This window comes from Bos javanicus, chromosome 29 (genome assembly GCF_032452875.1).
Source record: "Bos javanicus breed banteng chromosome 29, ARS-OSU_banteng_1.0, whole genome shotgun sequence".
Taxonomy (NCBI): Eukaryota; Metazoa; Chordata; class Mammalia; order Artiodactyla; family Bovidae; genus Bos; species Bos javanicus.
In genome coordinates this window covers 49,775,637-49,803,464 of record NC_083896.1, presented here as the reverse complement: position 1 = coordinate 49,803,464, position 27,828 = coordinate 49,775,637, and the positions used below count along the sequence as shown (strand labels likewise).

Here is a 27,828-nt window from a genome sequence, read left to right as displayed (position 1 = left end):
TAATTTTAAATGCTTTATTGGGATTGCGAGCGATAAAGGTTAAAGACAAAACCCAGGCTGTGGATTCTGCCAGAAACAGCACGTTACGGGCAAGAGGAGGAGAACACAGCCGCGCGGTGGACGGGGCGCGGACACGATGACTTGGTGTTCTGCGCGTGGGGGTCCTCGCGTGATGACTCAGAGACCCGAGAGGGGGTCCCGCTGAAGACAGCTGGGGGGACTCGGGGAAGAGACAAGATGGAGGGCCACGAGCTGGGCGCGGAGGTCGGAAGGGGCCCCGGGTCGGATGGAGCTGACCCACGGAGAGCTGCCCGCTGTGTCTGGGGTGGACTGGCACAACCGCCCCCTGGGTCGTGTCAGCCCCGTCACCGGGGACCCGAGGTGTCGGGCCTCTAGCTCACTAGTCGGGCTGCCGTGCAGGGGGACTGCGCTGGGGGCAGAGGCGGGGGTGAGGTAAGCCCCCAGCCGCCCGGGTCCCTGCCACAGCCCGAGGTGCCGAGAGTGGTGGCTGCGTCGCGTCACCAGACCCGAGGGCCTCGGGGCCCAAGCGACCCAGCGGTCAGAAAACTACGCAGCTCTTCTGCTCTGCAGGGCCCGGTTCTCCCGGCCTCTCCTACCACCCGACCTCACCCCGCCTGGACGCCAGGAAGCCCTGCGGAGCTCTGAGCTTCCTGGGGGCAAGACAGGGCGCTGAGGAGGCGGGCAAGCTGTTCCCGAGGGGTACGGGGGGAGCCTCCCCAAGTGCGCAGAAGGCGGCCACCTGCTCCCGCCCGTTGGAGCCCTTCGCTCACACATCTGTAGCCCCTTCCCCCCTGGCCGGCCAGGCCGGCCAGGGGCCCCACCTTGGTGGCCACCGAGCACCTTCTTGACACCTGGAGAGACGCCTCCCCGCCCCCTCCTCCGCCCCTCAGGACCCCCCGGGGACCAGCCACTGTCCCCCGGGGGCCAGGCCAGGCAGCGGCCGTCTCCATTCCCCTGACTTCTCTGGGGGGCACAGTGGCCGACACCCCCACAGAGGCTCCACTCTCCACTCAACCCAAGCGACAGGGACAGATAAAAAAAAAATTAAAAACAGGGCGATAAATGGCGGAGGGCAGGATGGCGGCGGAGCCGCGGGTGACGGTGGTGACTCTGTGTGTTCCTCGTCCTTGGTCACTGCCCCCCTGTTACATGGGGTAGGGAGCAAATTGATAAAAGAGCGCGTAAAAAGCTAAGGAGGGATAAAAAAAAAAAAAAGGAAAGATGCCCCAGGAGTAATTAAAGAGGGGAGATAGATCAATTGGCGTCAATTTGGGCTCTGATTTCCGTCTGTAATTCTGCAAGTGTCTCGCTGTTCCTTCCCCCCGAACGTTTCTCTCCGAAATCTTGCTGGACCACTTCCTGCCTCGGAATGTCCCCCCACCCAGCCCCCACTGCCCCCCACCCACCCCGCCATCCTCCAAACTTCCCACACTCCCCGTCACCTTTGCCAGCCTCCGGGGGGGCCCTCATTTCTGAGAGGCTTCCCCAGGAGGCTGGCAAAGATGATCCCTAGGTGTGCTCGGGGGAGAGGGCTCCCCAGATCTTGCAGAAGCACACCCAGGGGGTCAGGCTACGTGGTTGGGCTCGTCTCGCTTGGCTGCAGCCATCTCCCGCCTGGCCAAACCGTTCCTCACTCTGCACGATGGTCGGTGCGTGGATGCCTCTGGGGTCTAGGGGCACCCAGGACTTACATTCTGTGGGCTGTGGGGTCAGAACAGGTGCCGAGAAGAGGTGGGGATCACCCTCTTCTCGGAAAGATGGAACCACCTGCCTGAGCCCGAGACACACCTTCCCACAATGGTGCATCCCAGGGGACCAGAGGGGAGCACGGAACAGGAAAACCGCATCACGGGGCAGCTCAGAGAATAATTTGGGATGGAATTCGGTCTCAGCTGCACAAGGCTGGGCACGGGTGTCCCTAGAGAGTGTGTGTGTGTGTGTGTGTGTGTGTGTGTGTGCGTGCATGGATGTGTGTGTGTGTGTGTGCATGGATGCATGTGAGGCTGTGTGTGTGTGTGTGTGTGCATGCATGCATGTGGGTGTGTGCGTGCATGGATGCGTGTGTGTGCGTGCGTGCATGGATGTGTGTGTGTGTGTGTGTGTGTGCAGGGTTGCATGTGCTTTCCAAGGTAGGATTGTGATGTCAGATTTGGAGTGTGGGGGTGTTTTGCCAATTCAACTTTATCTGCGCGATCCGGGGTTTCTGCTCTGTGCTCCCCTCCTCTGGTCTCACAGCGTCCCCTCACTGCTCTGTGGTCCCAGTGATGGAAACTTGGAGGAGGAGCAGGTTTGGGTCTTTGGTGTCACACTGCCAGTGCCCGAGGAGGGCCTGGCGACGGTCGGGGGGAGATGGCTGGCCAGCAGGGACAAGCCTACCTGCAAATTTGGCCCCTTCCTTTCTCTTAGATGATTAGATCAAAGCCAATTTAAGTCCAGATCCAAAAGGAACGAGAAGGAAGGGGGGGGGGGCCGAATTCTTTTATTTTGCCAATTGTTTTTAAGCCAATTTATTTTTAGTATTTTTTTCAGCCAATTGATTTTTTTTTTTTTTTTAAGAAGTTTTTGGAAAGCTAGTTTGCTTTTCTGGTGTTGCTAAAAAGCCAATTCGTTTCAAGGGGGCTGATTGAGGGGTTCATGATTGCAATTTTGGTTGTGTAATTTGGGGGTAATTTGGGGGGTGATAATTTGGGGGGATATTTAAAGCCAATTGGTTTTGTACATTTTTAGAGATGTTGTTCTGATCCCCTCAGCCAGATGGAGGGGGCCGAGGGGGATTCGCCTGACGTGGGGAGGTTGGGGCACAGAGGCCGGGGCAGGGGAGCCCGCAGACAGGACGGTACAGGGATTTCAGAGAGAGACCTAGTGGGGCGGTCCCGGTCAGGAGGTCGGCGCGAGGTAGATGGTGCCACTTGGCAGAATTACGACACTTTGGCTCACTTCTAATCGCTGGATGCCTTGGAAGAGGCGCCCCCGTGGGTGGCAGGGTCCTGGGTGGGCAGGGCGATCAGCGGACGGTGACTCTTGGCCTCTCTGAGCGCCTCCAGCTCCTTGGCGAGCGTGCGACCCCGGCGTGCTCGCAGGAAGGCGGGCAGGCCCCTGCGCAGGCGCTGGGTGGACTGCTTCCAGATGTCATATTGGAAGAACTTGCCCACGGGGTATGCGGTGACGTCGTCCTGGGAGAGGAAGAGCCAGTCAGGGGCTGCCCAGGGTCCGGGGGACACGGGGGGGCAACGCCTAAGCTGCCCCAGGTGCCCAGGGTGCGATGGCAGGTGTGATAGGCCAGCGCCCACCCGCGCTGCTGGCCAGTGCCCCAGTGGGGAGAGGGCAGGTGTAAAGAACTCCCTGGCTGCCCTCTCAGCTAAGCAGCTGGCTGTGCCCTGGTCCCCTGGCTCTGGGGTGACAGCCTTGCGGGGCTGCAGGGGCAGAGAGGGGAGGGTTCCTCTCGCAGGGGCTGGGCCGGAGCTGGGGGGCCATCTTACCGGAAGCACGGTCGTAGAGGCAGACACATCCCTCTCGGACTTGGCGGGGGTGGCACAGTAAGTCTCCAGCAGGGCCAGGTCGCAGCTTCGGAAGCAACACTCTTCCACGATGCCACGGCTGCGTCGGTTTATGCGGCTGGATGGTCGGCCTGGCGGTCCCCCAGGGAGGAAGGGCAGGACAGGTCAGTGCCCGCACCTGGCAGAGGCGGGGGTCCTCCGGGCAGCCCCCGCCCCCACCCTCGGGACGGGACACCTGGTGGCCCTGCAAGGACAGCCAGCCGCAGCCTGGAGTGGAGGAAGGAAGCGAGAGGTGGGCCCAGAAAGGACAGAAGGGACAGTGAGCGTGAGTGACCAGAGCCAGCCCCTGGCGCCCTGCGCCTCCTCCTCGAATGTCAGGTGGGCCCCGGCCCCGCCTCCCAGGACCCCGGGGTCCCGGCCCGAAGGCCGGCTGGGATCCAGGTGCCCCCCTGCACCAACCAGGAGCCCAGGCGCCCGTGGCCCTAGAGACGCCACCGCTGAGACCGGCAGGAATGGGAGGAAGAAGGAGAAGACGGGAGGAGAGGAGTGAGGAGCTGCACAGACCACGCCCTCCTTTCTTCCCGCCCTCCCCTCCCCCCACCGCAGGCTCCAGACTCGGCCACGTGAAGTCCCCGCCTTCCTTCCGCCGTCCGTGGAGGGGGGGGGGCGGGAAGGGAGCCCCCAGTAAGGGGTCCGGCTGCAGGGTCAAAAGGGCTGGGGGCTCAGCCCAGCCCGCCCGTCAGGGAGGCAAGCCTGGTGCCAGGGCCGGCCAGCACGAGGCACTGCGGTGCCACTTCCTGCCCCCAAGGGTGGCAGAGAGCGAGGCCACGGGAGAAGCCAGGGCAGGCAGGGGCTTCAGAAGCGCGGAGAAGCGGGTGTGCTTTTCAGAGCGAAGCGCTGGCATGCCAAGACGGGCGTTTCCGGCCCATTTTAGAGGGTGGGTAAGTAAAAGCTGTGGAGGAAGATGCCTCGTGGGGGTGGTGGGCCGGGTTCGAGCCTCACGGCCCTCGCCCGGCTGCCCCAGCAGTGTCCCCTGCACCATGAGCCGCCCTCAAGTGTGGGTTCCACCCAAGCCCTGAGCCCTCTGCCTCCCATCAGGGCAGCGGGCCCCCCTCGTGGATGGAGCCAGGTGTCCCCCAGCACGCACACTCACACCCCCAGTGACTTTTATTCTTAATGGCATTCAACCCGTTTGATTCCATCTCAAATCTAACAGTCCACAGATACGTGCCCATTGCCAAGACGTGGATGAAAGGTGCAGGAAGCCGGTGCCCACAGCTCTGCCCGTGGGCAGGTCAGGGAGAAGCAGGAGGGGAAGGGCTGTCTGCTCCCCCCCACCGTGGTGGGCCTTCAGCCCACTCCGCACCCCACCCACGCTTGCGGCTTCAGGCCTGGCCCCTTGTGGACACACCTGTCCATTCTCCCTTGACTGGGAGTCATGTGGCTGGAAGCCTGGGCCCAGCCTCCTGAGCCAGGGAGGCCGCAGGGCCTGCAGAGGCGACTGAGGACCGTGAGAAGGACCCCAGCATCTATGAAGAACCTGCTGTGTGCACCCCTCCCCTGGCCCCAGGGAGCTACTCACTGAAGTAGAAGCCGCGGTCCCCACAGACAAACTGGAGGGTGTCCACCAGCTCCCCGCCGCACAGAGTCTCGCTGGGGCGGTAAGCAGCATAGCAGCACGAGGCGAAGGCCAAGAAGGCAAGAAGCACCAGCACCGACTTTCCTGCTGTGATCCCCATTGATGTCTGCGGGAGAGAGAGGCGTGAGCCCACCACCCCGCCCAGGGCCGGCCCGCCCTCCGGCAGGTCCCCGCGTGGCTCAGCCAGGACACGCCAGCCGCTCCCTTTGGGACCCTAAGCCCAGCCACCTTCTAAGTCCAAGTCCAGTTGCAGATTTAAAGCCTGGCTTTCTCCTTAATCTTAATTGCTTTAATTACAGGAACAAGAGCTTTCTCTGTTGAGGCTGGTGGGATGCAGAATCACCCCACGAGGAGGGAAGGGCCGGGGGCGGAGCCTCTCTGATGGGCCCCGAGCGCTGGTCAGTAACTTCATGTGGGGATCACCGTCCCCCTCGTATTATTGCCGAGGCTTGGCCACACCCAGCGGCAGGGGCCAGTGCTGGACACTGGACCTGGCCTCCATCCTATGAAGTCATGGGGGTGGGGCCAGCACAAGGCAGTGACCACTTCTTGGGCCTCCCTGCACCAGCCAAGATGGCAGAGGGCCCACCCCAGCCAGAACATGTGCATCCCAGAGGTCCAGCCGGGCAAGGGCGCCAGGAGGACCAGCCTCCCTCCAACACAACGGCGGGGCGTCCCGGCCCCATGCCTCTCCCTCCCAGACGGCCTTTCCCAACCTCTCAGCCTGTGGGTGAGCAAAGGTCAGTGGTCTGGTGGTTGGCACAGAGTGCCAGCCAGGCTCCCCGGAGCCTCGTTCTCTGGCATCACTTAGTCCCTGGACCCCAGTCTTCCCTGGGGTCCCCAAAACACACACGAAAACCAAAAGCCTCCTTTCCAGGCCTCGCATCGCACTCCCAATGGCCAGGGGCCTCAAAGTCCTTCCAGGAACACCAGAGCCACTCCCCTCTTGGGATGCCAAACCCCAATCGGAGAGCTGAAGAGAGCAGGTCAGCCCCCCTCCCTGTCCCCCCGCCGGGGGACCAGACACCAGGTTCCCTCAGGGCCGATCTGAGGGAAAAGATACACCTCAGGACACACCCCCTCACAAGGCTGCGAGGCTGCAGACTGGGGTAAATAGGCCCTGTAAACGGGAAGGATCTTGGCTTTCCTTTAGACACAGCAGTCACTTCCGCCTCTCCAAAAGGTGGAAGCCCCCCAGGCAGGCAGTCCCAGCCTGTCCTCGGCAGGCGCAGCTCCAAGCCCCTTATGGGAGGACAGTCACGGCCCGGTGCCCCTGAGCCGGTGGCACCCTAAGGCTACTCAAGCAAGGTCCCGGGTGGACTGCCCACATGTGTCCGTCCCAGACACTGCACCCAGTGAACACAGGGGCACTGAGCCGCACACGACTTCCCAGCCTGGAGCAAGGTTGTTGCATGTTGGAATTTTGATGCAATAAATCGTGTAGGAAATCAGAGGACTGAGGAGGAAACTCAGTCGCGCTTAAGCTCCTGACGAGCAGGGGCCAGCTCCATGGAAGATCTAAACGGCCCCCTCGCCCACCGCCCCTCGCTGGACGAAACCCCGGCCTGCTTCCCCGCTGCCCACGGCTGCCCCCTCCAAATTCTGAAAACAAATTTGGCCAGCTAGGAATTCCTGCTGTCCGAGCGGCAACTCCATCTTTCTGCAAGCCCAGCCACTTGGTGTGGGGTCCAGTCCAGGACACCAGCGGAGAGCCGAGACTGGACAGGAGTCAGGCAGCCACGCAGGCCAGGTGAGCCAGTGGGCAGAGGAGGGGTGGGGGGCAGAGGCAGAGAGGAGGGGTGGGGGGCTGAGTGAGGGGCGGCGGGCAGGAGCCAAGGGGGCTGCGGCGGGCGGGAGCCGCAGCGCAGCGGGGTCCTGGCTCCAGAGCCGCGTTACCTGCAGCTGGACAGGAGGCTCGCTGGGGCTGGAGGAGGATGAGGAGGAGGAGGAGGAGGAGGAGTCTGGAAGGCTGCCTCCGAGGAGAAGCTAATGTCCAGTTTGCAGGCTGGTCAGTGCCTCAGCTTTTATGTCTGGGCCGGCTCCTCCCAGCCCCGGCTCCACCCTGCCCCCACCCCGATCCCAGCTGACCACTCCCCCCGCCCCCTTCGCTCCCGCCCCCTCCGTCCTCCCAGCCAGTCCCTCCTCTCCTGCACCCCCAACCGCTAGCCCCACCGTCTCTTAGCAAAGTACCAGGGCGGGGGAGGGGGGCTCCTCCTGCACCCCCAGCCCATCTCGGCACAAGGAAATGGGGGGGGGGGCGGTTCCGGAGGGGGCTGCTTTCCACCTCCTTGTATGGAAACTTCCATCTGCCCACGGGGGCAGGGGCAGTTACCCTCTCTGGACGGTCCATTCCGGGCCCCTCTGAGCTCTGGACCAGCCCCCCTCCACCCAGATTCCTGGTTGGAAATGTCGGGGACCGGGAGAGGGAGGCGGTGGGGGGGGGGCGCGGAGGGAATGTGGCGTCTGGCAGGACTCTCTTGCCAACTCGGCCCCCCTCGCTCCATCCTGGCCCCGCCCACCCAGTTTTCCTCTCTCGGTCTTGCTGGCAACGAGTCAACATACCAGGGTGGGTTTCTGAGATTTGCGCCCCTTCTCATTACACGGCCGCCGCCCCACCCCCCGCCCACGCCCGCCCTTGCCCCCGCACGGCACAAATCACAAACTTTCAGTAACAGCCCCCTGCACCCGCAAGGCGACCAGGAAGTCGGCGTGCACAGAGCTCACACCTCCCCCGGCGCTCCCCAAGTCCCTCCCCCGCCCCCCACCCCTCGCCCCTTTCTCCACGGCGCAAGGGAGAGCGCGGGGTTCGCCCCAGGGGACGGGACCGCCAGCCCCCCAGCCCCGTCTGCCCGGGCCCCGCCGCCCCGCCGGGCCCGGCCCGCACGCAGCTTACCTGGAAGCCGGCACCAGGGCCGCCCACCTTCCTGCTGCGTATTGCAAACCGAACAGCGGGCGAAGGCCCTCCTGCCGGGCACTCCTCTGCCAGCGCCGCTCTGGCCGAGTCGCGGGGGCCGAATGTGCGACGGGGCAGAACGGGGGGATGGCTTTTTTTTGGGGGGGGGGAAATTTCTGTCTGATTCTTTAGGGAGGACGGGCTGTCTGCGGGCCGGGGCGGGCCAGATGTTGTACTTTTAGGGGGGGAAAGGGTATCGGGAAATGAGGTCAGCTGTTGTATCAAGGACAGAGAGGGGCAGAGATAGTGAGAGAGACAGAGTGAACGTAAAAAGGGGGGGTCGAAGAGAGGGCGAGAGGGAGAGAGGACAGCGAGAGGCGGGCAGGCTCACAGCGGGAGAGAGCAGCGGAGAGAGAAACAGAAAGCGTATAATTAATCCACTTTGGGACGGCGAAGGCGAGAGGGCGGGCGTGGAAGGGGAGGGAGTTGGAGGCAAGGAGCTGGGGGGGACGGGAGGGAGCGAAGGGAAGGCTGCGGAAGAAGACAGGGGGCCGGGACCAGAGGCCGGAGAGGGGCCGGGGAGCGCAGAGAAGCCAAGGAAAGGGCGCAACGTCGGGGGCCGGGGAAGGTGCTGAGGGGGGCGGAGTGGAGGCGTCACCCGGGCCGCGGGCGCCCAGCTCGGCTTGGGCCGACGGAGCCCTCGGCCGTCGCGAGCCCGGGCCTCGGGGGGGTGGCGGTGGCGGCGCCGGGGCCGCTCGGGACGCAGCGAGGAGGGGGAGCGGCCGGGCTGCGCGCCGGGGAGGGCCGGGGGGGAGCGCGGGGGATGACAACGCCGGCGGCCTGCGAGCCGGACTGCCTGCGGGGGGAACCGCCTCCTCGGGCGAAGCGGGACGGGCGTTGAGGTAGACGAAGAGGAGGCGGCGGGGAATCCGCAGGCCGGCGGAGCGCTGCCCCGCCGACGGCGCCCGAGATGGGGGTCAGCAGCGTAGCGGACGGCGTCGACGCGGGGCCGCCAGCCGGGTGGAGGCGCTGGCGGGCGAGGGCCAGGAGGCGAGGGCGGCCGGAAGGGGGGGGCCGGGGGCCTGCCTGGCCTCACGCAGCTCCGCCGGAGAGCAGGCGAACTCTGGGCGCCAACGCCCGGCTCTTATAGTCGAGCCACCCGCGGCTCGGCGCCCGCTCGGGCCCCGCTGGCCGAGTGCCCGCGCCAATGGGCGCTCGAGGGGTCCTCGCCCCGCCCCCGAACCGCCTCTGCAACTCGAGCCAAGGGGGGGCCAGGCTTGGGGTCCCGGGGGGCAGCGGTGAGGGGGGGGCTGTGGGGTGCGCGGGGACGAGATTGGAGTGGGGGCAGGGATCCTCAGAGTTCGAAAGAAGTCTAGAATGACTATTCCAAAGTGTTTGGGGGCCCTGTCTGCAGTTCCGGGGTGCCAGAGCCCCTACACAGTACACGGGGGACCCGGGACGACCAGGGTGGGAGGTGTCACATGCCCTAGCGACGGCCGGATCCCCGCGCCCCAGCGAGGGGCTAGGCGGCGGGGGTGCCCTGTGTGTGCGGGCACAGGTGGCGGGTTCCCGAGTCCCGCCGGGACCTGCTGGGGAAGCGGGGAGTCTCTGGGCGCGGGCGAGGCGCGCAGCCTCCACCTGCCTGAGCAGGCGCAGCACCTCGAGCTGCAGCCGGAGCCCGAGCGCCCCCCGGTGCCGCACGGGAACCGGGGAGTAGCCTCGGCGGACGCCAGGTGCGGTACGTGGAGAGGACCTGGCCCGGCTGGGGGCCAGGCATGGGGCCGGCCCGGGCTGCGCCTGTGTGCCAGGGGCGAGACGAGCAGGGCGGGAAACGTCGTTCAAATCCTACCTGCAGGACCGAGCTCACCGGGGTGCGTCTAAGCAGCTCGCCTTTGGGGCCCACCCAAAATATCCGGATAATGGTTCCCCCGTCCTCTATGCGTTGGACTTGCGTAGATTCGGGTTCAGCCCCGGGGGCCACCACGGTCATTTGAGGGTCTGGGGAAACCATCTCCTAGAGGGTTTGGACGATGTAGAAGTCGGTGTGATTTTTTTTTTTTTTTTTTACCAAGTCAAAACCACGCACGAGTCCCGCGCCCCGCCCGCCCCAGGAGCCCCGACCACGCGCGCCTCTCCGAGGGGAAGGGGCCGCCGGCGGCGGAAGCCCGAGGCCGGCTCGCCCCCTCGCTCCGCCATCAATCACGTCTCCCGCGCTCGGCGCGCGCCTACCCGAGTCCTCCGCCGGGCGGCTGGAGGCGCCGCGCCGCCTGAGCGGGGGTGCGCCTCTCCTCCGCGTCCCTCCTGCCCTGCGCCCTGCCGGCCCCGCTTGGAGGTCGCCGAGGCGCTTAACCCCCGTTGTGATCTTTGCACAGAGCAAAGGAAACGGCACGGGTCTCCGGGGCCCGACCCAGCGCGTGGGGCGGCCGAGGGGCTGGCCCGCCGCACGGCTCCCGCGCCCCGTGCCGGTGTCCCCAGCAGCCGCTCGGGACGGCGGGACGGCGGCGGGTGGGTTTGGGAGCCAGGCCGGGACGCGAAGCGGCGGGGAGCTCACCGCGAGGCTGGAGGCCGAAGGCTGCGTCCGCGGGCGCGGAGGAGTCGAGGCAGCGAGCGAGCGATCTGCGGCGGGCGGTAGGCGCACTGAAGGTGAGCGAGACCCCGGGGCAGTCCCCAGTGTCCGGGGGCAACGCCCAGTCCGTTGGAAGACCCGGGGACAATGCCCAAATTTGGGGGAAACTGGGGGCAATGCCCAGTCGTTCTCCTGGACGCGGGAGAAGCCCTGCCTACGTCCTGGCGGACAAGCTGCCCGACCGAATGTGTGTGAGGAGGACGAGAGAAATTTCCCACATCCGAGGAGCTCCGGGTACTTCGTAGCAGACGCGGAGAGGCCCAGAACCGGTGCCCGCGGGGCGCGGGGCTGCGGAAGCTGCAGAGACCGCACTGGGGCCGGGAGCAATGCCCAATTGCCGGGAACGCAGTGCGGAGCCGCCTGGTTTGCAAGGAAGAGAACGAAGGTCCTGAAGTGGGGACCCAAGGGAGGGTGCGTCGGGGTGAGAAGCTGTGATTAATGACTAAATTCGAGACTCCAGAAAAAGAACCCGAGTCTGGGGGCCGGGGAGGCTGCTCCGTGCAGCCGGGGGACAGGGGAGCCGAGTCTACCCTGTGAGGACCCGGGCATGTAGGTCAGCAGGCTTGTGGGACAGCCCCATTTGTAGGGCACTAGGCCTGCGGATGACCATGACCGGAGCAAAATTCTCGGTGTGGAACTTGGGAGGTTCCAAAAGGGCAAAGGGTCTAAAATTCGGGAAAGAAAAACAGTGGGTGGGTCTTGGGGATCCAGGTGCGGTGGAGAGGAATGGAGAATCATTTCCAAGATTTAGAAATTCAGGTTAGTGGGTGCTTGCAGCGCCCGAGGAAAGTAACTTCCATAATTGTGGTTTCTGGAAAAATTCTCAATGTCCTTGAGAGACTCAAGAAACACGATCTAAATTTGGGGCAACCTGGGGTGTGATCAATACATTTGGAGAAGGCAGAAAATCAATGGCTTTTTAATATTTTAATTTTTAAATTGGTTTCGATTAGTTTATTTTTGGTGAACAGGAAAAAAAAATATTTTGCTGGGCACTGTCTGCATTTGGGGACCCCCCTAGGAAGCATTGGCCCAAGTATGGGGGACCCATGGAAATTGTTCAGTAGAGACTGATATCTAAATTTCAGGGAACCTCAACCTGTGTAATAATCTTTTAGGACACAGGCCTATGATACCTGAGATTTCCAGGACCTGGGGGTATTTTTCGGTATCTGGGCAATTTCATTTTGGGAGGCCTGTGGAAAATTGCCTAAATTTAGGAGGACTCAGGGTAAGGATCATAAAATCAGGGGACCCATAAATCAATGTTCGAAAAAGTTCAGTTGTTTTGTGGAAAAGGGAAAAAAAGTCTCAGTTTATTTTGGAGGGCTAGCAGGCAGCATCGCAATCCGGAGGCCCCAGAAAATAATTTTTGAATCTGGGGATCCAAAGAAGTCTTTCAAAGTACCCAGGATAACAGAGGGTCAATATCAAAGTTTTAGGGGGAAAGGATTACGAATTCCTAGGTGGTGGGGCCTGGTGGTCTACAGAAGATTGGCAGTGTCTGAAACCCAAGAAATGTTGACTGAATTTGAGGTGACTCAGTGAGTGCCTGGAGAAATGCTCTGGACCTGAGAAATCAGTGCCTTTCTGTGACATTGAATGTGTTTGGGGAGCTTAGAGAGGGCGATGCCTAATATTGAGAGCCCAGTGTGTCCAAACAGAGGGCACCGGGAAAAGGTCCAGTGTAGGTTTGCCTGGAATTTGGGATCAGTTCTGAATTTTAGGAAACCCGGATTCTTGTCAGTAAGCTCGTGGGGCCCAGGGAATTTTTTAATATTCAGAATGTTATGAGGCGGAGAAAATATTCAGAATATTTGGTTACTGGGTCACTCAAAAGAGCTTGGTAAAACAAGATATAGGCTCTGTGCAAGGGTTTGTTTTGTGCTTGGTTTGACCCGGGGGACCTGAGAGATATGTGATTTGGGGGGACCGGCCTGACCCATGGTCACAGCTGAGCACAGCTCGGATAAGTGCTGTGTGTGTTTGGGGGGCCTGGGTAACAGCATCTAAATTTCAAGGAACCTGATTAGTGGCAGGAAGCTTGGAGAGCCCCAGAAATGAATGCCCCATGTCTTTATGACCCACCAAAAAAATTGCTTGGTGAGTTTTGGGGACCAGAAACCATCTTCTCAATTTTGTGGAACTCAGGAAATCAGAGCACACACTGTTTATGATTCAGAAAGAGGGTCTCTGTGCTTTGGGTTTAATGCGTAAATTTTGGTGAGGCGTAGGCAGCAACCTTCCAACTCTGAGGGTCCTGGGGAAATTGCTCAGTCTGTTGCGAGGGGGGGCAGGGGTGGGGGGACCTGGGATTCTTTACCTAAAATTTAGAGAGCCCAGGTTGGGGCCAATAAATTTGTAGAACTCAGCAGATTATGTCCTAAACTCTAATGAAGCGGAGGAACAGGGCTTTGGCAAGGGGGAGCCGGGACAGGGGCAGTAAGCTTGGGAGCCCCTGTCGACCAAAATTACAGGGACACAGGAAAAGAGTCCTCTTCTTTGGGAAAGATGCCTTAATGCCAAAAAAACACCGGGTTCATCCTGGGGAGTCAGCCTGAGCCCAGGACCGGGAGTTAATGTTTAAATTTTTCTGAATAGGGTTTGGCACTGTGTAACTCTGTAGAACCTGGTGGGGGGGCGGTGCTGGGGGGGTACAGAAAAACTGTTAAGAGCCTGGGTGGGAGAAGACACCCAGTAAGTTTGGGGACCCAGGCCTTAGTGTAAACCTGGAAAAGCCAGTAGGGGCTTATGTGTTTTCAGGTCCCCAGAAATTAATGTCAAAAAAAAAAAAACAAAAACCCTGTGACTTGGAGGAATGCTGAATGTATTGGGGGAGATCAGGGAGGAAACCTTAAATTTGAAAAACCACAGAAAAAATAAAATAAAATAACGTCTGCCATCAGGAGGAGCGGGGGATGTCGCTCGGTGGGCTGGGACCCTGGGGATGGAGAGCTTCGTTTGGGAGGCTGAGCTCCGGCCAGGGAAGCACCGCGCCGCTGCGGATCCGGCGCCCAGGGGACTCGCGCGGAGCGGCGGCGCCCTCCCCGGGGATCGGGGCGCGGGTTGCACGCCGCGGCGGCGGCGGCGGCGGCGGCTCCAGGGCAGCACGCGGGGCTCCCTGGGACGCCCGCCGCCCCGGCGAGGCTGGCACGTCGCTTCTCCCGATTTTGCCTCCTGGCCCCTGACAGCGCTTCCGTGCTGCAGCGCGTCGGGTGGAAGCGAGGCACCCCGGGGCGGCGAGGGAGCGACGGGGCGCTGCTCCCTGGCGTGCCGGGGGGCTCTGGGCTCCCTGCTCGGCTGCCTCCGAGAAGGCCCGCGGGCTCCCCGCCGCCGCCGCGCCCCACGCGCTCCGCTCTGCGAGCCTAGGCGAAGCCGCGGCCCGGCGACCGCCGCGGGCAGGCTCGTCCCCGGCTCGGTTTGGGGGGCCCCGGATCACCCCCGGCGGCCGTCCCCGCTCGCCCCCGGCGCTCCGGGAGCGCCGTCCGGGCCTTCTCGGGCCCCTCGACGAAGGCGAACCCAATTTTGTTTTGATAACGCGGGAGAGTTGAAGCACTGGTGAAGAGAAGGCGAATGGGGGGCGGGGGGAGACAGGACTGATGGTGGCGGGGGTCAGGGGTCTCCTTTCGTTTTCTCTAAGAGAATGTTCACGGCAAGCCTCCGTCTCCCGGCTGTGAAAGTCTAGTTCCTTAAGACAAACAGGAGGAGCACTGAACCCTACCCAGCCCCACCACACTGGTGGGAGCCGGATCACCCCTTTGGAATTAGGCAATGTTGCGGGTGGGGGGCGGCCACCCCCTGCGCAGCTGTGGGTTGAGGGTGTTGCCAGCGATGGGGTGCTGCTGGGGGCAGCAGGGTGATGGGGTCTCAGGGCCAGCACACCAGCCATCACCTGCCCCCACGGTCACCCCACAAAGGGGCCCCACCTAGAAAGGAGGCGCCTCAAAATCTGACCCTCTGGGGAGGCAGGGGTTAATGCCCTTGGACAGGTGTGGGGACTGGGCAGGGCTGAGGCAGCCCTTTCAGAGGAGCTTGGCAAGATGGGGAGGACCCCCCCACACACACCATGAAAAAAGCAGCCCACTTTCCACCCGGAGCCCAAGGCACGTGGGGAATGTTCCCCCTTCAAATTCCAGTCCACATCAATCACCCCGTGTCCATTCCAAGAACATCTGGCCTGTCTCCCCCCACCCATCACTGCCCCGCTCCCTCCCCACCAGCCTTCTGCAGTCCCCAGGCCCTCGCGGTCAGGCCTGTGCCTATAGAAGGGAGGGCGAGGAGGGGGCCTCCCAGGGAAGCCTGGCAGGGTGGCTCCCCTGTCTGTGGCAGCTTGTACATTTGGGGATGAGGAGTGTTTTTAAAGTGTCTGTCTGCAGACCTCAGCTCCCTGGGACCCCAGAGCGGATTTCAAGTCCTGGGTGAGGGTCTCCACTTCCCTTGCCCTGCTCTGGGCTCCCCACCTCTCCTGCAGGCCTGCTTCCCAGGCTGGGGGCGGCGGGGGCCGGGGTGAGCCATGTGTCAGTCAGGCTTTCTGGGCATCTTCATGCTGGGAAGGGGGCCCTTTGGGGACCCTTCCCTGCCTTCAGTCCTGAACAGGCGCCAGCCCTGGAGAAGCTGCGGCCCGGTGCTTGGAGATACGTGCCTTGATCTTGGAGGTAGGAAGGCTGAGGCCACCCTGGGGTGCTGGGCCGGGCCATGGGCCAGGAGGGGGCACAGAGGCACTTCCTCCCAGTGCAGGCCTGCAGGCTGAGCCCTCGCCTTATTTAGTCACAAGTGAGGCTAAAGGGGTAGGGTTGTCGGGGGTGGGGGGGTAGATCCGGGTTACTGTGGGGCTCAGAAAGGGCACTGGCCACCCCCAGCCTGGACCAGCCGCCCAGGCTGCCGAAACTTCTAGTCCCCCACCACAGTAAGAAGGGCACAGCCCTGGTATGTTGTGGGGCTGGGGTCTCCCCCAGCACAGGGCTTGGCTGGTGAAAACTTCGGCCCCAGGCACCATCACCTGCCCCTCCCTCCAGCTCTGCAGCAGCCCTGGTACACACACCCCACCCCACGATGTGCCAGCCATATTCCAAGAGGACAGTCACCCCCGAAGACTTGGACTCACCCCAGGAAGCCCAGCCCCGAACCCCGACCTGGCTCCAGGCTCCGGCTCTGCAGCGGCTCCCTGCTCCCGCTCGCCCTGCAGCCTGCCTTCCCTTTCCCCGCTTCCTTCCCCGGCTCTGGCTCCAAGCTGGCCGCTCCCCACCTCCCTGGGACCAAGCCCAGCATTTTACAAACCCGGCTCATTCTCCAGGAGTCCCCTGAGCGCCCCCTCCCTCAGCCCCTACAGGGCGCCGGGCACCGCCGGGGTGAGGACCCTGCACTGATGCGGGAGGGATGCGCCTGCTCCCAGCAGCAAGGCTGGAAGCCCGGGGACCCAGGCCCCAGCTGGACAGAAGGCCAGGACCTGACGGCCAAGGCCCCAGGCACCGCCAGCCCCTGACCAAGAGACCAACGTCGGCTGTGAGTAGGAGTGTGGGGCACCCGGCCCCCAAGCTGCAAGGACCCAGTGGCCGCTGTCGTACCATTTCATGTAGCGTCTGAACTAAATGCACCTTTGAAAAACATTCTCGGTTTCTCTCTCTTTTTCTCTCCGGCGCAAATCGGCCTGAAAGGGGGCACCTGCTGGGTCCCCCACGGCAGGCCTTGAAGAGTGACCTCTGTGGCTTTGGGGTCAGGACTGGGAACACAGCCCCCTCTCCTCCACTTCCAGAGACCCTGGAGCGAGCCCTGCTCTGGGGTGGCTCAGCCTGTTGCCCCCACCCTGGCTCCATCCAGCAGTGTCAGAGGAGGCTCTGGCTGCCCCCCAACCTTTCCAGGGTTCCCCTCAATTCCCCAAGGCACACATAGGAAGCCCCAGCCGACGGCCTCTGTCGTTACCTCACTCTACCGCACAGTAACCAACCACCCTGCGACTGTCCCCCTACTTTGACAGATGGGGACACAGAGAGGTCAAACCACCCGTGTGAGGCCCCACAGCAGCGGCCCAGGGCAGGGAGGGCCGGGTCTGGCATGCCCAGCTGAGCCCAGCTTTCCCGGGGCCCCCCAGGCTTACCCCCAGCTTGCTGGAGATCTCTGCCTGCAGCTCCTCGCTCTGGTTCTGTGCTCGCCCGTCACCCCTGACTCTCCCCTGGGCTGCCCACTCCCCCTCCCTCTGTCCTACCAGGAGCACCCCTCCGAGGACCACGCTGCCCCGGTGGCAGGAGGCCTGCCCTGCCTGCAGCCAGAGCCCCCAGGAGCCGACCACCTGCTGTGTCACCCTGATACGACCCCAGACCCCTGGAGGCTCCACTCCTTGGGAAAGGGTGATGGCAACAGGAGCTTCCCGAGGCGGGGCTCTGAGCCCTGAGGACAGCAGGCCCCTGTCCAGAGTCTGTGGCACTGACTGGGCACGCAGTCCTGCCTGGGAGCATCTGGAGTACTCACCTCTGCGGGCTGGGGCCACGGGCCTCAATTCTGAGCAGGTGGGGATCGAGGGCCACAGGTCACAGCAGCTGACCTCCGGGCTGGGGTTTCTGGCCTGCTGCGGGTTCTGGCTGGGGGGCAGCCTGGGCAAAGGGCTGACCTGGCCTGGGTGTGGGGCCCTGGGGCTGGGAGCTGAAGGCCACCTCCTCGTCCTCAAGGTCAACAGTGACTCTTCGTCCCCTGGGGGAGAGGAGAGGGGTGTTCTTAAGATGGTGTCTTTTAAAACAAATCCACACACGTGCACACATCCAGCCAGGGCCCTGGCCCCTGCCCCTCCATTGGCTGTCAGGTGGAGAGGCCCTCGGGTCACCTTGTCAGGGTTTGGGTGACGGCTCCCCTGCCTGTCCCTCCGGCTGCCCAGCTCTGCCTTTTCTGAAGAAGGGAGGGGGAGAAGTGTCCACAGTTCGCCAGAGCTGGGCTTCCCCACGGCCAGGCTTGCAGAGGTGCCCACGGGGCAGCTGGAGATCAGTCCATTGGACAGGCCGCCCCTCCCTGCAGTGGACTTCTGCCTGAGCTTGGGGGCTAGTGGCTGCACACAGACAGCCTGCCTCCTCTGCCCCAGCACATCCCCACCTGAACGGAAGCAAGGAGGGAGCCAGGCACACACAGCTCTGCCATGCGGAGGCAGCTGAGGGTGGGGGAGACTGTGCTCCTCTGGGGAAGGGAACCCTTCCCCACACATGCCACACGGGAGTCTGGGTGGAGGGGAGGCACACTCCATGCACAAAACAAGAACGACCCAGGGCAGGGGAGGCCGGGAGGGGCCCAGGGCAACCGGCACACGGTCAGGAGGAGAGGAGCGTTCCTCTTCAGATCCCGCTGTGGGGCCCCAAGCCGCAGCACCCCTTCATCGTCCTTCTCAGCATCCTTTCCAATTACATGGTGGGATTCTCTGGGGAAGGGGTGGTGTAGGGAGTGAGGACAGAGGGAAGCTTTACTTTTTACGTGGTATGAAAAAAATAACTTCCCAAACCCTGGGCCTCAGCGGCCCTGCAGTGTCCTGCTTGTCTCTGGTTGGGACCTGGTAAGGCGGGGTGCAGCCAGAGGGAACTTCTCACACGGGAAAACTCTTTTACTTCTCCAACAGCAGCTGTGCCCTCATGCTGAAGACAGCGGCCCTACGCTCCAGCCCACCCCTCCCATTTTGCCGGCTCAGTGAAGGAAAGTGTATTTTCCAAGCAAAAGCCCCTGTGGCTCTGGGCAGCTCCCCTGAAGGGCTCCCTCCCGACCTGTCCTGTCTGCTCCAAAGTGGAAGCTCCCTTGAGTCCTCTGGCAGCACAGGCCCTCCCCTTCCTGTAACTGCCCCCAGCCCCCTCCCCGCTGAGCACTCCAAAGGCAGCTTTCTTACCACCCAGAGGGGGACGTGTGAGGGAGGGACGCCCGGGCACCTGTGCTCTATTTGCTGTGTTGTCTCTGAAGCTCCCCTGGGCGGTGGGTAAAGAGGACCTGGACGTCGCTGGTGCCCCAGGCTCTCGACTGCCAGGTGGATGATCCGCTGGCTGGGCCAATAGTAGCAGTCGCTGCCAAGGCGGGGGTGCTCTGGCTGTGGTGCTCAGACCCCCCAGCAGGCTTGACTGGGAGGCAAAGGAGGGGATGAGGCTGAGGCTGCAGAGACGTGAAGGGCATTTTTAGAGCGTGCATTGTAAGGGCCCCTAGAAGAGCCTCTCCACCTCGGAGCACCTGCCCAAATGCCAGCGGACCGATAGTGTGCCCCCACCGCATCCCCACCCCACGCCGTTCCCCAAGCCCCTCCAAATTTAGATAGAATTGCGCCAACTTGGTGGTGCTGGGCCTGCTGGAACAGCTGGCTCTGGCACCTTCCCACGTGAGGGTATGGCGCATCAGAGGGTGGAGACTAGGCCCACCCTTAGCCTGGCAGAAAGGCGTTAGTGGGCATGGGCATTAGCCAGAAGTACTGGCTGCCAGTTGGGAGGTGGGGCTCTGCGGAGGGGGGTTGAGGGTGGGCGGGGCCTCAATTGATTGACACTTGGCAATCACTGGACACATCCGGGCATGCCAGTGCGTGTGGCACGGGTAAAATGGGGGCGGGGCATCTTGGGAAAAATCCGGGTTCGAGGACAGTCAGAAAAATCTTCCCTCGGGCGCTCCCAGTGCAGCACCAGCACAGTGCGGCCAGGTCTGTCTTCTTCCAGAGACAGGGGCTCACCTGGGGCTTCTCTCCCCTGGTGGCATCTGACAGCACCCCCGACCCCATAGGTGTGGCGCAAGGCACTGAGGATGCTGCAGCAAGTGGCAGGTAGCAGGCAGCCGGCAGCACAGCCTGCTCACAGGCACCCCTGGGAGGGATGACTGGGGTCCGCGGCCTTCTGAGCTTGGCCAGAACTCCAACTGAGTCTGGGACCCAGAAGTTTCAACACCTGAGTGAAGGCCCAGGCAGCTTGGACCAAGTCGCACTGGGAACTTAAACCTCCTCCCTGAGCCTTCCCGTAGAGCAGGAGGCGGAGCCAAGGTGCACTCGGAGGCAAGGATGTGTGTGGCTCCCTGCAGGTCACGGTCCCCACTCTCCCTGTGCCCCAGAGCCCTGCCTGCCAGCCTGTGCTGGCGTTCAATGCTCTCCTCTCCCTTCATCTTTCAAGCCCTCATCTGAACTTCCTTCTTAGCTGGAGCGATAGGTCATCTGATGAGGACAGGGCTTTCAGTGGGGAAGAGAGTCAGACTTGGTGGGGGGGTGGGCTCAGATCTGGTGGGAGTGTCCTAAACAAGATGCAGAAGTCCCAGAGCCGTACCATCCTCTGGGAGGAAGGCAGGTGGGCATCTCCCTGGGCTCTTGGGCAGGAGAGGAACGCAAGGGTGCTAGAGGTCCTGAGTCAGGCCCATCGCACACAGAGGGGAGTCAGTGTGTGAAGTACCCCACACCCCCACCCCCTGGTGTCTGCTGCAAGATGCCCAGATGTCACAAGGGACCTCCTTGCAGATCCATGTGGGAAGCCTTAGCTGGGGCTTCCCGCGCCTAAGGTGGGGCCAGCGAGGGGAAAAGGCTGACTCCATGCCAGATGATGAGGCTGCATGAGAGGCCCACCAAACGGCGTATCCTCGAACTGAGAAGCTGGGGGGCTCCCCTGGTGGTCCAGTGGCTAAGGCGTCACCTCCCAGGGAAGGGCTTGTGGGTTCAGCCCCTGGTCAGGGGAACTAAGATCCCACATGCCTCAAGGCCAAAAGACCAAAAGCATTAAACAAAAGCAATATTGTAACAAATTCAATAAAGAAAAAAAAAAAAGGAATCAAGAAGGTGGGCAGCTAAGGGGCTGAAAGGGGAGAAGCGTCTCAAACCCACAGATCAAACTCCTGGAAATGCGGGGGTCCCCACCCCTAAACCAAGGCATTGAATCTGAGCCCTGCCCCCAGTCCAGGTGCCTGTTGCTGGCACAACCCCAGAGGGGATCACACCCACACAGGGCGATTTTACTCCATCAGAACCTTGAACCCCAGAGTGTTCAAGTAAAGGAAGGGGAGCAGAGAAAGGGGCTCAGGGTGGGGAGGCCCCACGGGGTGCCACTGAGGCAAGACTGGAGGCAAAGCGGCTGTGAGGGTTGTGACCTTGAGCTTGACCTTCTAATTACCACCCATGGTGGGACCACAAGGCCTTCGGGGAGGCAGTGAAGTGGGGCGGAAGAGGCAAATTTGGGGTGCAGGGGACACCTCACGACATAAACTTCGCTGCCCCACTGCCTCTTAGGCCTGGGAGGGGGTTACCCCGGCCTAGGGTCCTGGTCAGATCCTGGTTATGCAGGAGAGACTTGAGAGAGAGGCTCAGAAATCCCCAGGGGCAAGCTGCCTCCATTTGGCTGCTTAAGTGGCCTCATGCTGACACCTGGTGGCCACTTTTAGAATTACAGCGCACGCTCGCAAGGTCTTGAGGGGTGACTTGGGGCACCCTGGGAAGGGGGCTGGGGGGCAAACCAGTAACATTCTTCCCACAAGACAGAGGCCCCCTGCACTGTTGGGGTTCAGGTGGGCTCTGCACCTTTTCACTCGGATCTGAGGCTTTCATCAGGCCCCTGCCCTGGCTTTACAGAATCGATGGTGGAGGGAGGTCCTGGGGATTCCCCACCCCAAACGTGTGGCAAGGTGGGTGACCCAAGCGGCTGAGCCCGGGACGCCTTCCTGAAACATCCACTGTGTTCTGGGAATTAGAGAAAACGGCATTATGTTTACACCTGAATACAATCAGATAGATTACTGTCTGTCTGATAGATAGATATCAGATAGATATCAGATAGATATCTGATACCCAGCCCACCCCCCGGCCCCGTCCTCAGGCAGGGTCCCCGAAACCAGCGGGGGGCGGAAGTGGGGGGCTGACTGGCGCCTGACTCCCGGTCCCTGAACGGCTTTCCAAACCTGACCCAAGCCTGACACCTCGCGGCCACATCGAGAAATGCAACCACAGCCTTATTAGACAGCACCTGGCTTTTCTAGAATCCATATTGCCGGGAGGATAACGGAGGAGCCACTTCACCAAACCCAGGAGCAGTGGATAACAGAGCCCCCATCCTGACATCACTAGGTGTCCCAAGAGCCCCGCACCGTCAGGAACCAGGTGACCCAGCCACCTCCATGCAGACGGCCGGAGAGGCCAGGGTGAGGCCGCCCTGGGCAAAACAGTGGGAGGACCCGGGGAGGACGGGGCGGGAGGGGACCCGGAGGCTGCAGGGGCGAGCCTGTCACCCCCAGGCCTCCGTGTCCCTCTGACCTCACAGGCTGACGTGCTGGTGCCTGGATGCCCATAGGTCGGCGCCCAGCCCAGTCCACCTACGGATACCTGTTTGTCATTGCTCATCATTACACTGTCTCAATGCAAAGGTACGTTTCCCCTGACTCCCCTGACCACACGAGCATTCTTTCCTGGATGTTGGTAGCTGAGTCACTGCCAGGCTGGTCCTGGGACACCTGTCATCCCCTCCATCCCCTGCAGGTAAAACCTGCCACCTGAGAGGGCTCTGGAGTTTGGGGGGAGGGAGTCTGGCCCTGGCCCCCAGGCACACAGGAGCCCCCAGGCCCCCTGGGACGCACGCTCCTTCCCCCAACCAGCCCTCCACCTCATTTCAAGACATGTGGGCCCCGCAGGCCCCCAAGCCCTGGGCCTCTTCCTTTGGGGGGCTGGTCCGCCTGGCAGCCGCACCCACGGGGCACCCTGGGAGCCCTGGGGTCTGCTCCTTTGCTGTGGAAAGTGCGTCAGCTGCCTCTTGCCTCTGCTGCCTAGAGGAGCAGCGGGCCTGCGGAGCCCTGAGGCCCAGAGAGGGGGAGAAACCTGCTGGAGATGCAGAGTCTGGAGCCGCAGGACGCGCCCTGCCTTGCACACGCGCCCGGCCCTCAGGCAGCAACACAGCACGTGCTGGGGCTGAGGAGGACGTCTGAGGCCACGGCCTGTCCCACCGGGCAGGAGCCGAGGACGCGATTCAGAGGACCTGATGGCACCACGGCAGCAGGCCTGGGGGCCCCTCACTGGGCAGGAGCCGAGGACGCGATTCAGAGGACCTGATGTCACCACAGGCAGTAACACAGCACGTGCTGGGGCTGAGGAGGACGTCTGAGGCCACGGCCTGTCCCACTGGGCAGGAGCCGAGGACGCAGTTCAGAGGACCTGATGGCACCACGGCAGCAGGCCTGGGGGCCCCTCACTCACACACCCTGCTGGGCCCTCAGCCACCACAGCAGGGAGAATCTCTGTGGGTTCCCTTTTGATGGATGAGGAAACCAAGGCACAGAAATGATGGGTAACTTTGCCAAAACCACACAGTCAGAGCAAGGACTTAAGCCCAGCCTGCCTTGCCGACCAGCTCTCACCCTTCAGCCCTGCGCTGGCCTGGAGTGGACCCTCCTGCTGGCCCCAGCACAGTGAGGGCTTCTGGGGAGCTGGGGCACCCGCAGGACTTGGCCCACTGTGTCCTCCAGGCCTCTACCTGGCCATCTTTGTGCCCAGACCTGGAGGATGGTATCTCTGCATGAACACAGCTCCCAGTTGGCTCCAGGGAGGGCGGGACCAGCTGTATTTGCCCACGGCGATCCCTAGGTTTGGTCTGCACCCGCGGCAGTGAGAGCCGAGTGTGGACTCCATCTTAAGGCCAAGGCACCTGCCTGGGGACACGGGACACCTCCTTCAGGAAGCCTCCCAGCCTGCCTGTTCTGCCTCCGCTGATCTGAGCAGCTGGAGGGCGGCCTGTAGACTTTCCTCCCTTCTGTCAGTCTACTAGCTCTTCCACCGCCTGGAGCCTGGCCTCTCTGCTTCTCTGTCCCCAAAGCAGAACGTGGGTCCAGGAAGCACCCGCAGCAGGCAGCCAAAAACAGACCCATCATCTAGGCCTCAAGGAGGAAGCCCACCTTCCACCCTCTCCCTCTCCCTGACACTGGAAGCCTTCCTTGGGCAGGCTGAGCTGCGAGACGTCAGGCGGTGCTACAGAGGATGAAAAAGGCCAGGGAGACCACGGAGGGCTGTGGGGACCAGAGAAGGCTGAGGAGACCACGGAGGGCTGTGGAGACCAGAGAAGGCTGAGGAGACCATGGAGGGCCGTGGAGACCAGAGAAGGCTGAGGAGACCACGGAGGGCTGTGGGGAACCAGAGAAGGCTGAGGAGACCATGGAGGGCTGTGGGGACCAGAGAAGGCTGAGGAGACCACGGAGGGCTGTGGAGACCAGAGAAGGCTGAGGAGACCACGGAGGGCTGTGGGGACCAGAGAAGGCTGAGGAGACCACGGAGGGCTGTGGGGACCAGAGAAGGCTGAGGAGACCACGGAGGGCTGTGGGGAACCAGAGAAGGCTGAGGAGACCATGGAGGGCTGTGGGGAACCAGAGAAGGCTGAGGAGACCATGGAGGGCTGTGGAGACCAGAGAAGGCTGAGGAGACCATGGAGGGCTGTGGGGAACCAGAGAAGGCTGAGGAGACCATGGAGGGCTGTGGAGACCAGAGAAGGCTGAGGAGACCATGGAGGGCTGTGGGGACCAGAGAAGGCTGAGGAGACCATGGAAGGCTGTGGGGACCAGAGAAGTCCAGGGAGACCACGGAGGGCTGTGGGGACCAGAGAAGGCTGAGGAGACCACGGAGGACTACAGAGGACCAGAGAAGGCTGAGGAGACCATGGAGGGCTGTGGGGAACCGGAGAAGGCTGAGGAGACCATGGAAGGCTGTGGGGACCAGAGAAGGCCAGGGAGACCATGGAGGGCTGTGGGGAACCGGAGAAGCCCTGGGAGACCACGGAGGACCACAGAGGGTGGGGAGGCCAGGGAGGCCTGGGCCATGGATTCAGGGCCTCGGGTTCAGCTGGGCCCCCCACGTTCCCCTCCTCCCTGCCCTATTCTGGCTGCCCACTGAGCCTCCTCTCGAGCCTGACCCCAGCTCAGAACCTGAGGCCCAGAGAGGGAAGGGGACTTCCAAGGTCCCGGGCAAGTGGGCCTTGGGTGTGGGGGCCAGGCAGGGTGCTCCGCGGGAGGCCGGGCTGGAACGGGGTCAAGCTCTGAAGTGAGGCCGGACTTTGAAGAAAGCCGTGTGCTTTGAGACGTGGTGTGAACAGCCCTGGGCTGCAGGGCCGCCTGGGGGTGCCAGCTCTGTTTTCTAAAAACACAGATGGGCCAGGAAGGGGGTCAGAGTGAGGCGGGCGGAACACGCCCCTCCCACCGCCGCGAGGTTCCGATGGCTCAGCAGCCTTGGCCACGTGGGTTGTGGAGGGTGGGCCCGCCCAGGGCTCGTGCACTCTGGACCCCCAGGCTGGGGGCCTGGAGGCCCATCTTCACCTCTGGCAAAGCACAGAGCGGGGCTCCACCAGAAGCGGACGACCCAGGGTCTGAGCATCTCTGGGTGAGGGGGGCCTGGGAGGCTGCACCCACCTCCACCACACCCTGAGGGCCCAGAGGTGGCCCCAGGATCCCATATCTCAGCCTTGCGCCTTGGAGGGTGGGTACTGTGTGGTGAGAATCCCGGCCCAGGTTCTGGGGGCTGCATCGGGGGCCCCTCCGTGGGCTGCCTGGGTCAGATCCTGGACAGCAGCAGATGGCAGAGAGTGGGACATTTGAGCCTCTGTGGGGAGGGGCCGGGGGACCGCCCGGGGGGAGGTGAGCTGAGGACCTGAGGGGTGGGGGCCGACGCTTGGCTGGGGAGGGGGCAGTGGGGAGGAGCCTCTGCCTCGCCACCCTGTTCCGAAGCCAGAAACCAGCGCCGAGGGAGGGGCGGGCGGGTGCCCACCCACCACTGCTTGTTGGCTCCCTCCACAGCTCCCGGACCCCTGGGGCGCCCACCCCCCGCTCCTTATTGGCTCCCTCCACAGCTCCCGGACCCCTGGGGCGCCCACCCCCTACTCCTTGTTGGCTCCCTCCACAGCTCCTGGACCCCTGGCCACCCCCTGCCCCCAACATCCTCTCTGGAACTGGCCTCTCTCTGCTCCCAGCACTGGGCAGCAGATGGACCTGGACACGAGAAAGAACCCTGACCCAACTGGACCCCCGCCCGCGGCCTCCTGGGCCCCGGTTCCTGTCCTCAAAGCCCCCATCTCGCGTGAGCCTCTGGCTCCAGGGGCCGAGGTGACTATGAGCAGAACAAGGGGTGCTTTGACGGTGACAACCACCCCGTTGCCCCCAGCCTCAATTCCCCCAGGCCCGGGAGACCCTCAGCAGAGGCTGGGTTTGTTCAGCCATGAAGAGGGCAGAGGGGGAGTTCACCCCCACGGCCTCCCGGCCCAGGTCTGATTCTGCAGCCAGAGGGTCAGACTATCCTGGTGACGTGGTCCAGAATGTTGGGGGCCCGGCATCTTGTCCAGCTGCTCCCCCAGGGAGCCTGGGCTCTAGAAGGGTGGCTTGACTAGGTGGGGTGAGGCTTTGGGCACCCTCTCTCCTTCCTAAGCCTTGCGGCCTCCAGAGCCCCCGGGAGCCAGCCTGCTGGCATCCCGCACAGCCCCTGCATGCCTGCCCTCGGGAATGTAGGTGGTGGGGGCAACAGGCCCCTGCAGAGGGGACACCGCTGGGACCGCCCAGCGCAAAGGAAGCTCAGCAAAAGTGAGCCTTTGGTGCCCTCTGCTGGTTCTACCTGCAAATTACCGCTCTGACAGCCCGCCTGGCGTGGACAAGGGCCCACCCTCCCAGGGTCAAGGGGGCTCCAAGGTGAGGACTCCCAGTCTAGCTGGACACAGACTCTGCTAGGGGCTCAGCCTGGGCTCTGTACAGGGCCTTCTGGAGGACCTCAAGCCACTGGCGCCTGGTCTTTCTCCCTGTTCCCGGCCTGGCCCCCAGTAGGCACTGGGACCCTCAAGGGCAGGGGCCCACCCCGGCATCCTCGCGTCCACCGGAGAATAGCAAGGACAGTAAATATTTGCTGCCACCCGCAGAAGGCAAACACGGCCGGGTGTAGGTGCCAGCTCACTTGTGCCAGGCGCAGACACAATCTGGGGTCCAGCCTGGAGGCAGCCACACCAGCAAACGTCCTTAGTGGGTGGACACCGGGGGCCCGACCCCAGCCTCGGGGTCCCCACTAGGAGCACAGGAGCAGCAGCCCCACCCCTGTGGACAGTGCAACGCGGAACACACACATGAGGGAGTGAACCGGGCGCGTGCGGGGGGCCGCACTCGGCCCTTGGACCCCCTCAGCCACACCAGGGTGACACGCAGGGCTGGACACGGCGGGCAGCCACCGTCAGCCCCGCGGGCCAGTGAAGCCCAGGTCCCAAGGGCAGCCCAGGACGGGCCTCCAGTTCCCAGAAGGGGCGGAGCCAGGGCCTGGGTGGGTGGCAGAGCCAAGGTCCATGGGCCGGGCTGCCATGGGGGGCGTGCAGGCTCCGGGAAGCAGGGGCACCTGGGGTTCAGCGGTCAAGGGGTAGGAGACCCAGTCTGACCTTGTCCTGGCCCCAGGGGCCCAGGTGGCCATGGCAGCCGCTTTTCCCTCCCTCTGTGACCTCGTCCACACCAGGGGTGCAGAGGGCCTCCAGCCCTCCTGCTCAAAACCACATCACCCAGGCTCAGGGGCTGGTGGAAGAGACTCGGGCGGTGGTCCCTGGTCTCAGGGCTGGAGCAGGTCTCAGGAGGCGGCAGGGAGGCAGGCCCCTGCAGGGCACCGTGACCCACGGCCTTCCCCCGAGCCCCCCAGCCCGCGTCCCCCAGGGCATCCTGCACCAGGGCATTCTGGGACGGCCCCACGCACCCCGGGACCCCAAAGGCCTCCTTGCCCTCTCTCTACAGAGTCTGCTGGCACCTGAGGGGGAGGGGGAGCGTCCAGGTGGTCCCCAGGGTCTCACCAGCTGGCAGGGCCTTGAGGGCAGCCTGGCGATGACCAGCCCACTTCCCAGCCCCAGCTGCCCCCTGCCAGGCCGCTCCAGGTACCCACATACCTCAGCTCCTGCGGGGCACCCCTGCCCCGACCTGCACGCACAGGGCCGCCCGTGTGAGCCCACGGACAGATCACTGATCAGCCCAGCCCCCGCCCCCTCCTCTTCCGGGTCCAGTGTCCGGCCCGCCACCTGCCTGCACAACCCTTGCCTTCCCCAAGGGGCGGGGCCTTCTGGAGGCCCTGGGGGGTGTTGATGCGGCCCCAGGGAGGGGGTGACAGGGTGCGAGCCTTCGGGGTACACGGAGGATTGCCCCACCAGCCGGGCACCAGACTGGCCTCTGAGTGGTCTGCAGCCACGGAAGCCCAGGTGCCCAGCCCAAG

General features: G+C 63.2%; 1 protein-coding gene across 5 annotated transcripts; it reads right to left on the bottom strand.

Annotated features, from left to right (window-relative positions):
• Window positions 1-27,581, bottom strand: IGF2 (insulin like growth factor 2). 5 transcript variants are annotated; one of them, XM_061407388.1, is made up of 5 exons: window positions 27,509-27,581; window positions 17,142-17,360; window positions 5,101-5,263; window positions 3,501-3,649; window positions 1-3,194 (listed from the first exon to the last, which is right to left on the bottom strand). In XM_061407388.1, exons 3-5 carry the CDS (start codon window positions 5,255-5,257, stop codon window positions 2,961-2,963), a joined length of 540 nt encoding a protein of 179 aa, XP_061263372.1. In that variant the 5' UTR covers window positions 5,258-5,263; window positions 17,142-17,360; window positions 27,509-27,581; the 3' UTR covers window positions 1-2,960. The 5 variants fall into 5 exon arrangements, with proteins under 5 accessions (XP_061263372.1, XP_061263368.1, XP_061263370.1 ...); XM_061407384.1 differs by lacking the exons at window positions 17,142-17,360; window positions 27,509-27,581 and adding exons at window positions 9,900-10,064; window positions 10,602-10,682; XM_061407386.1 differs by lacking the exon at window positions 17,142-17,360 and having other exon boundaries at window positions 27,509-27,574.
• Between the last annotated feature and the right edge of the window lie 247 nt (window positions 27,582-27,828).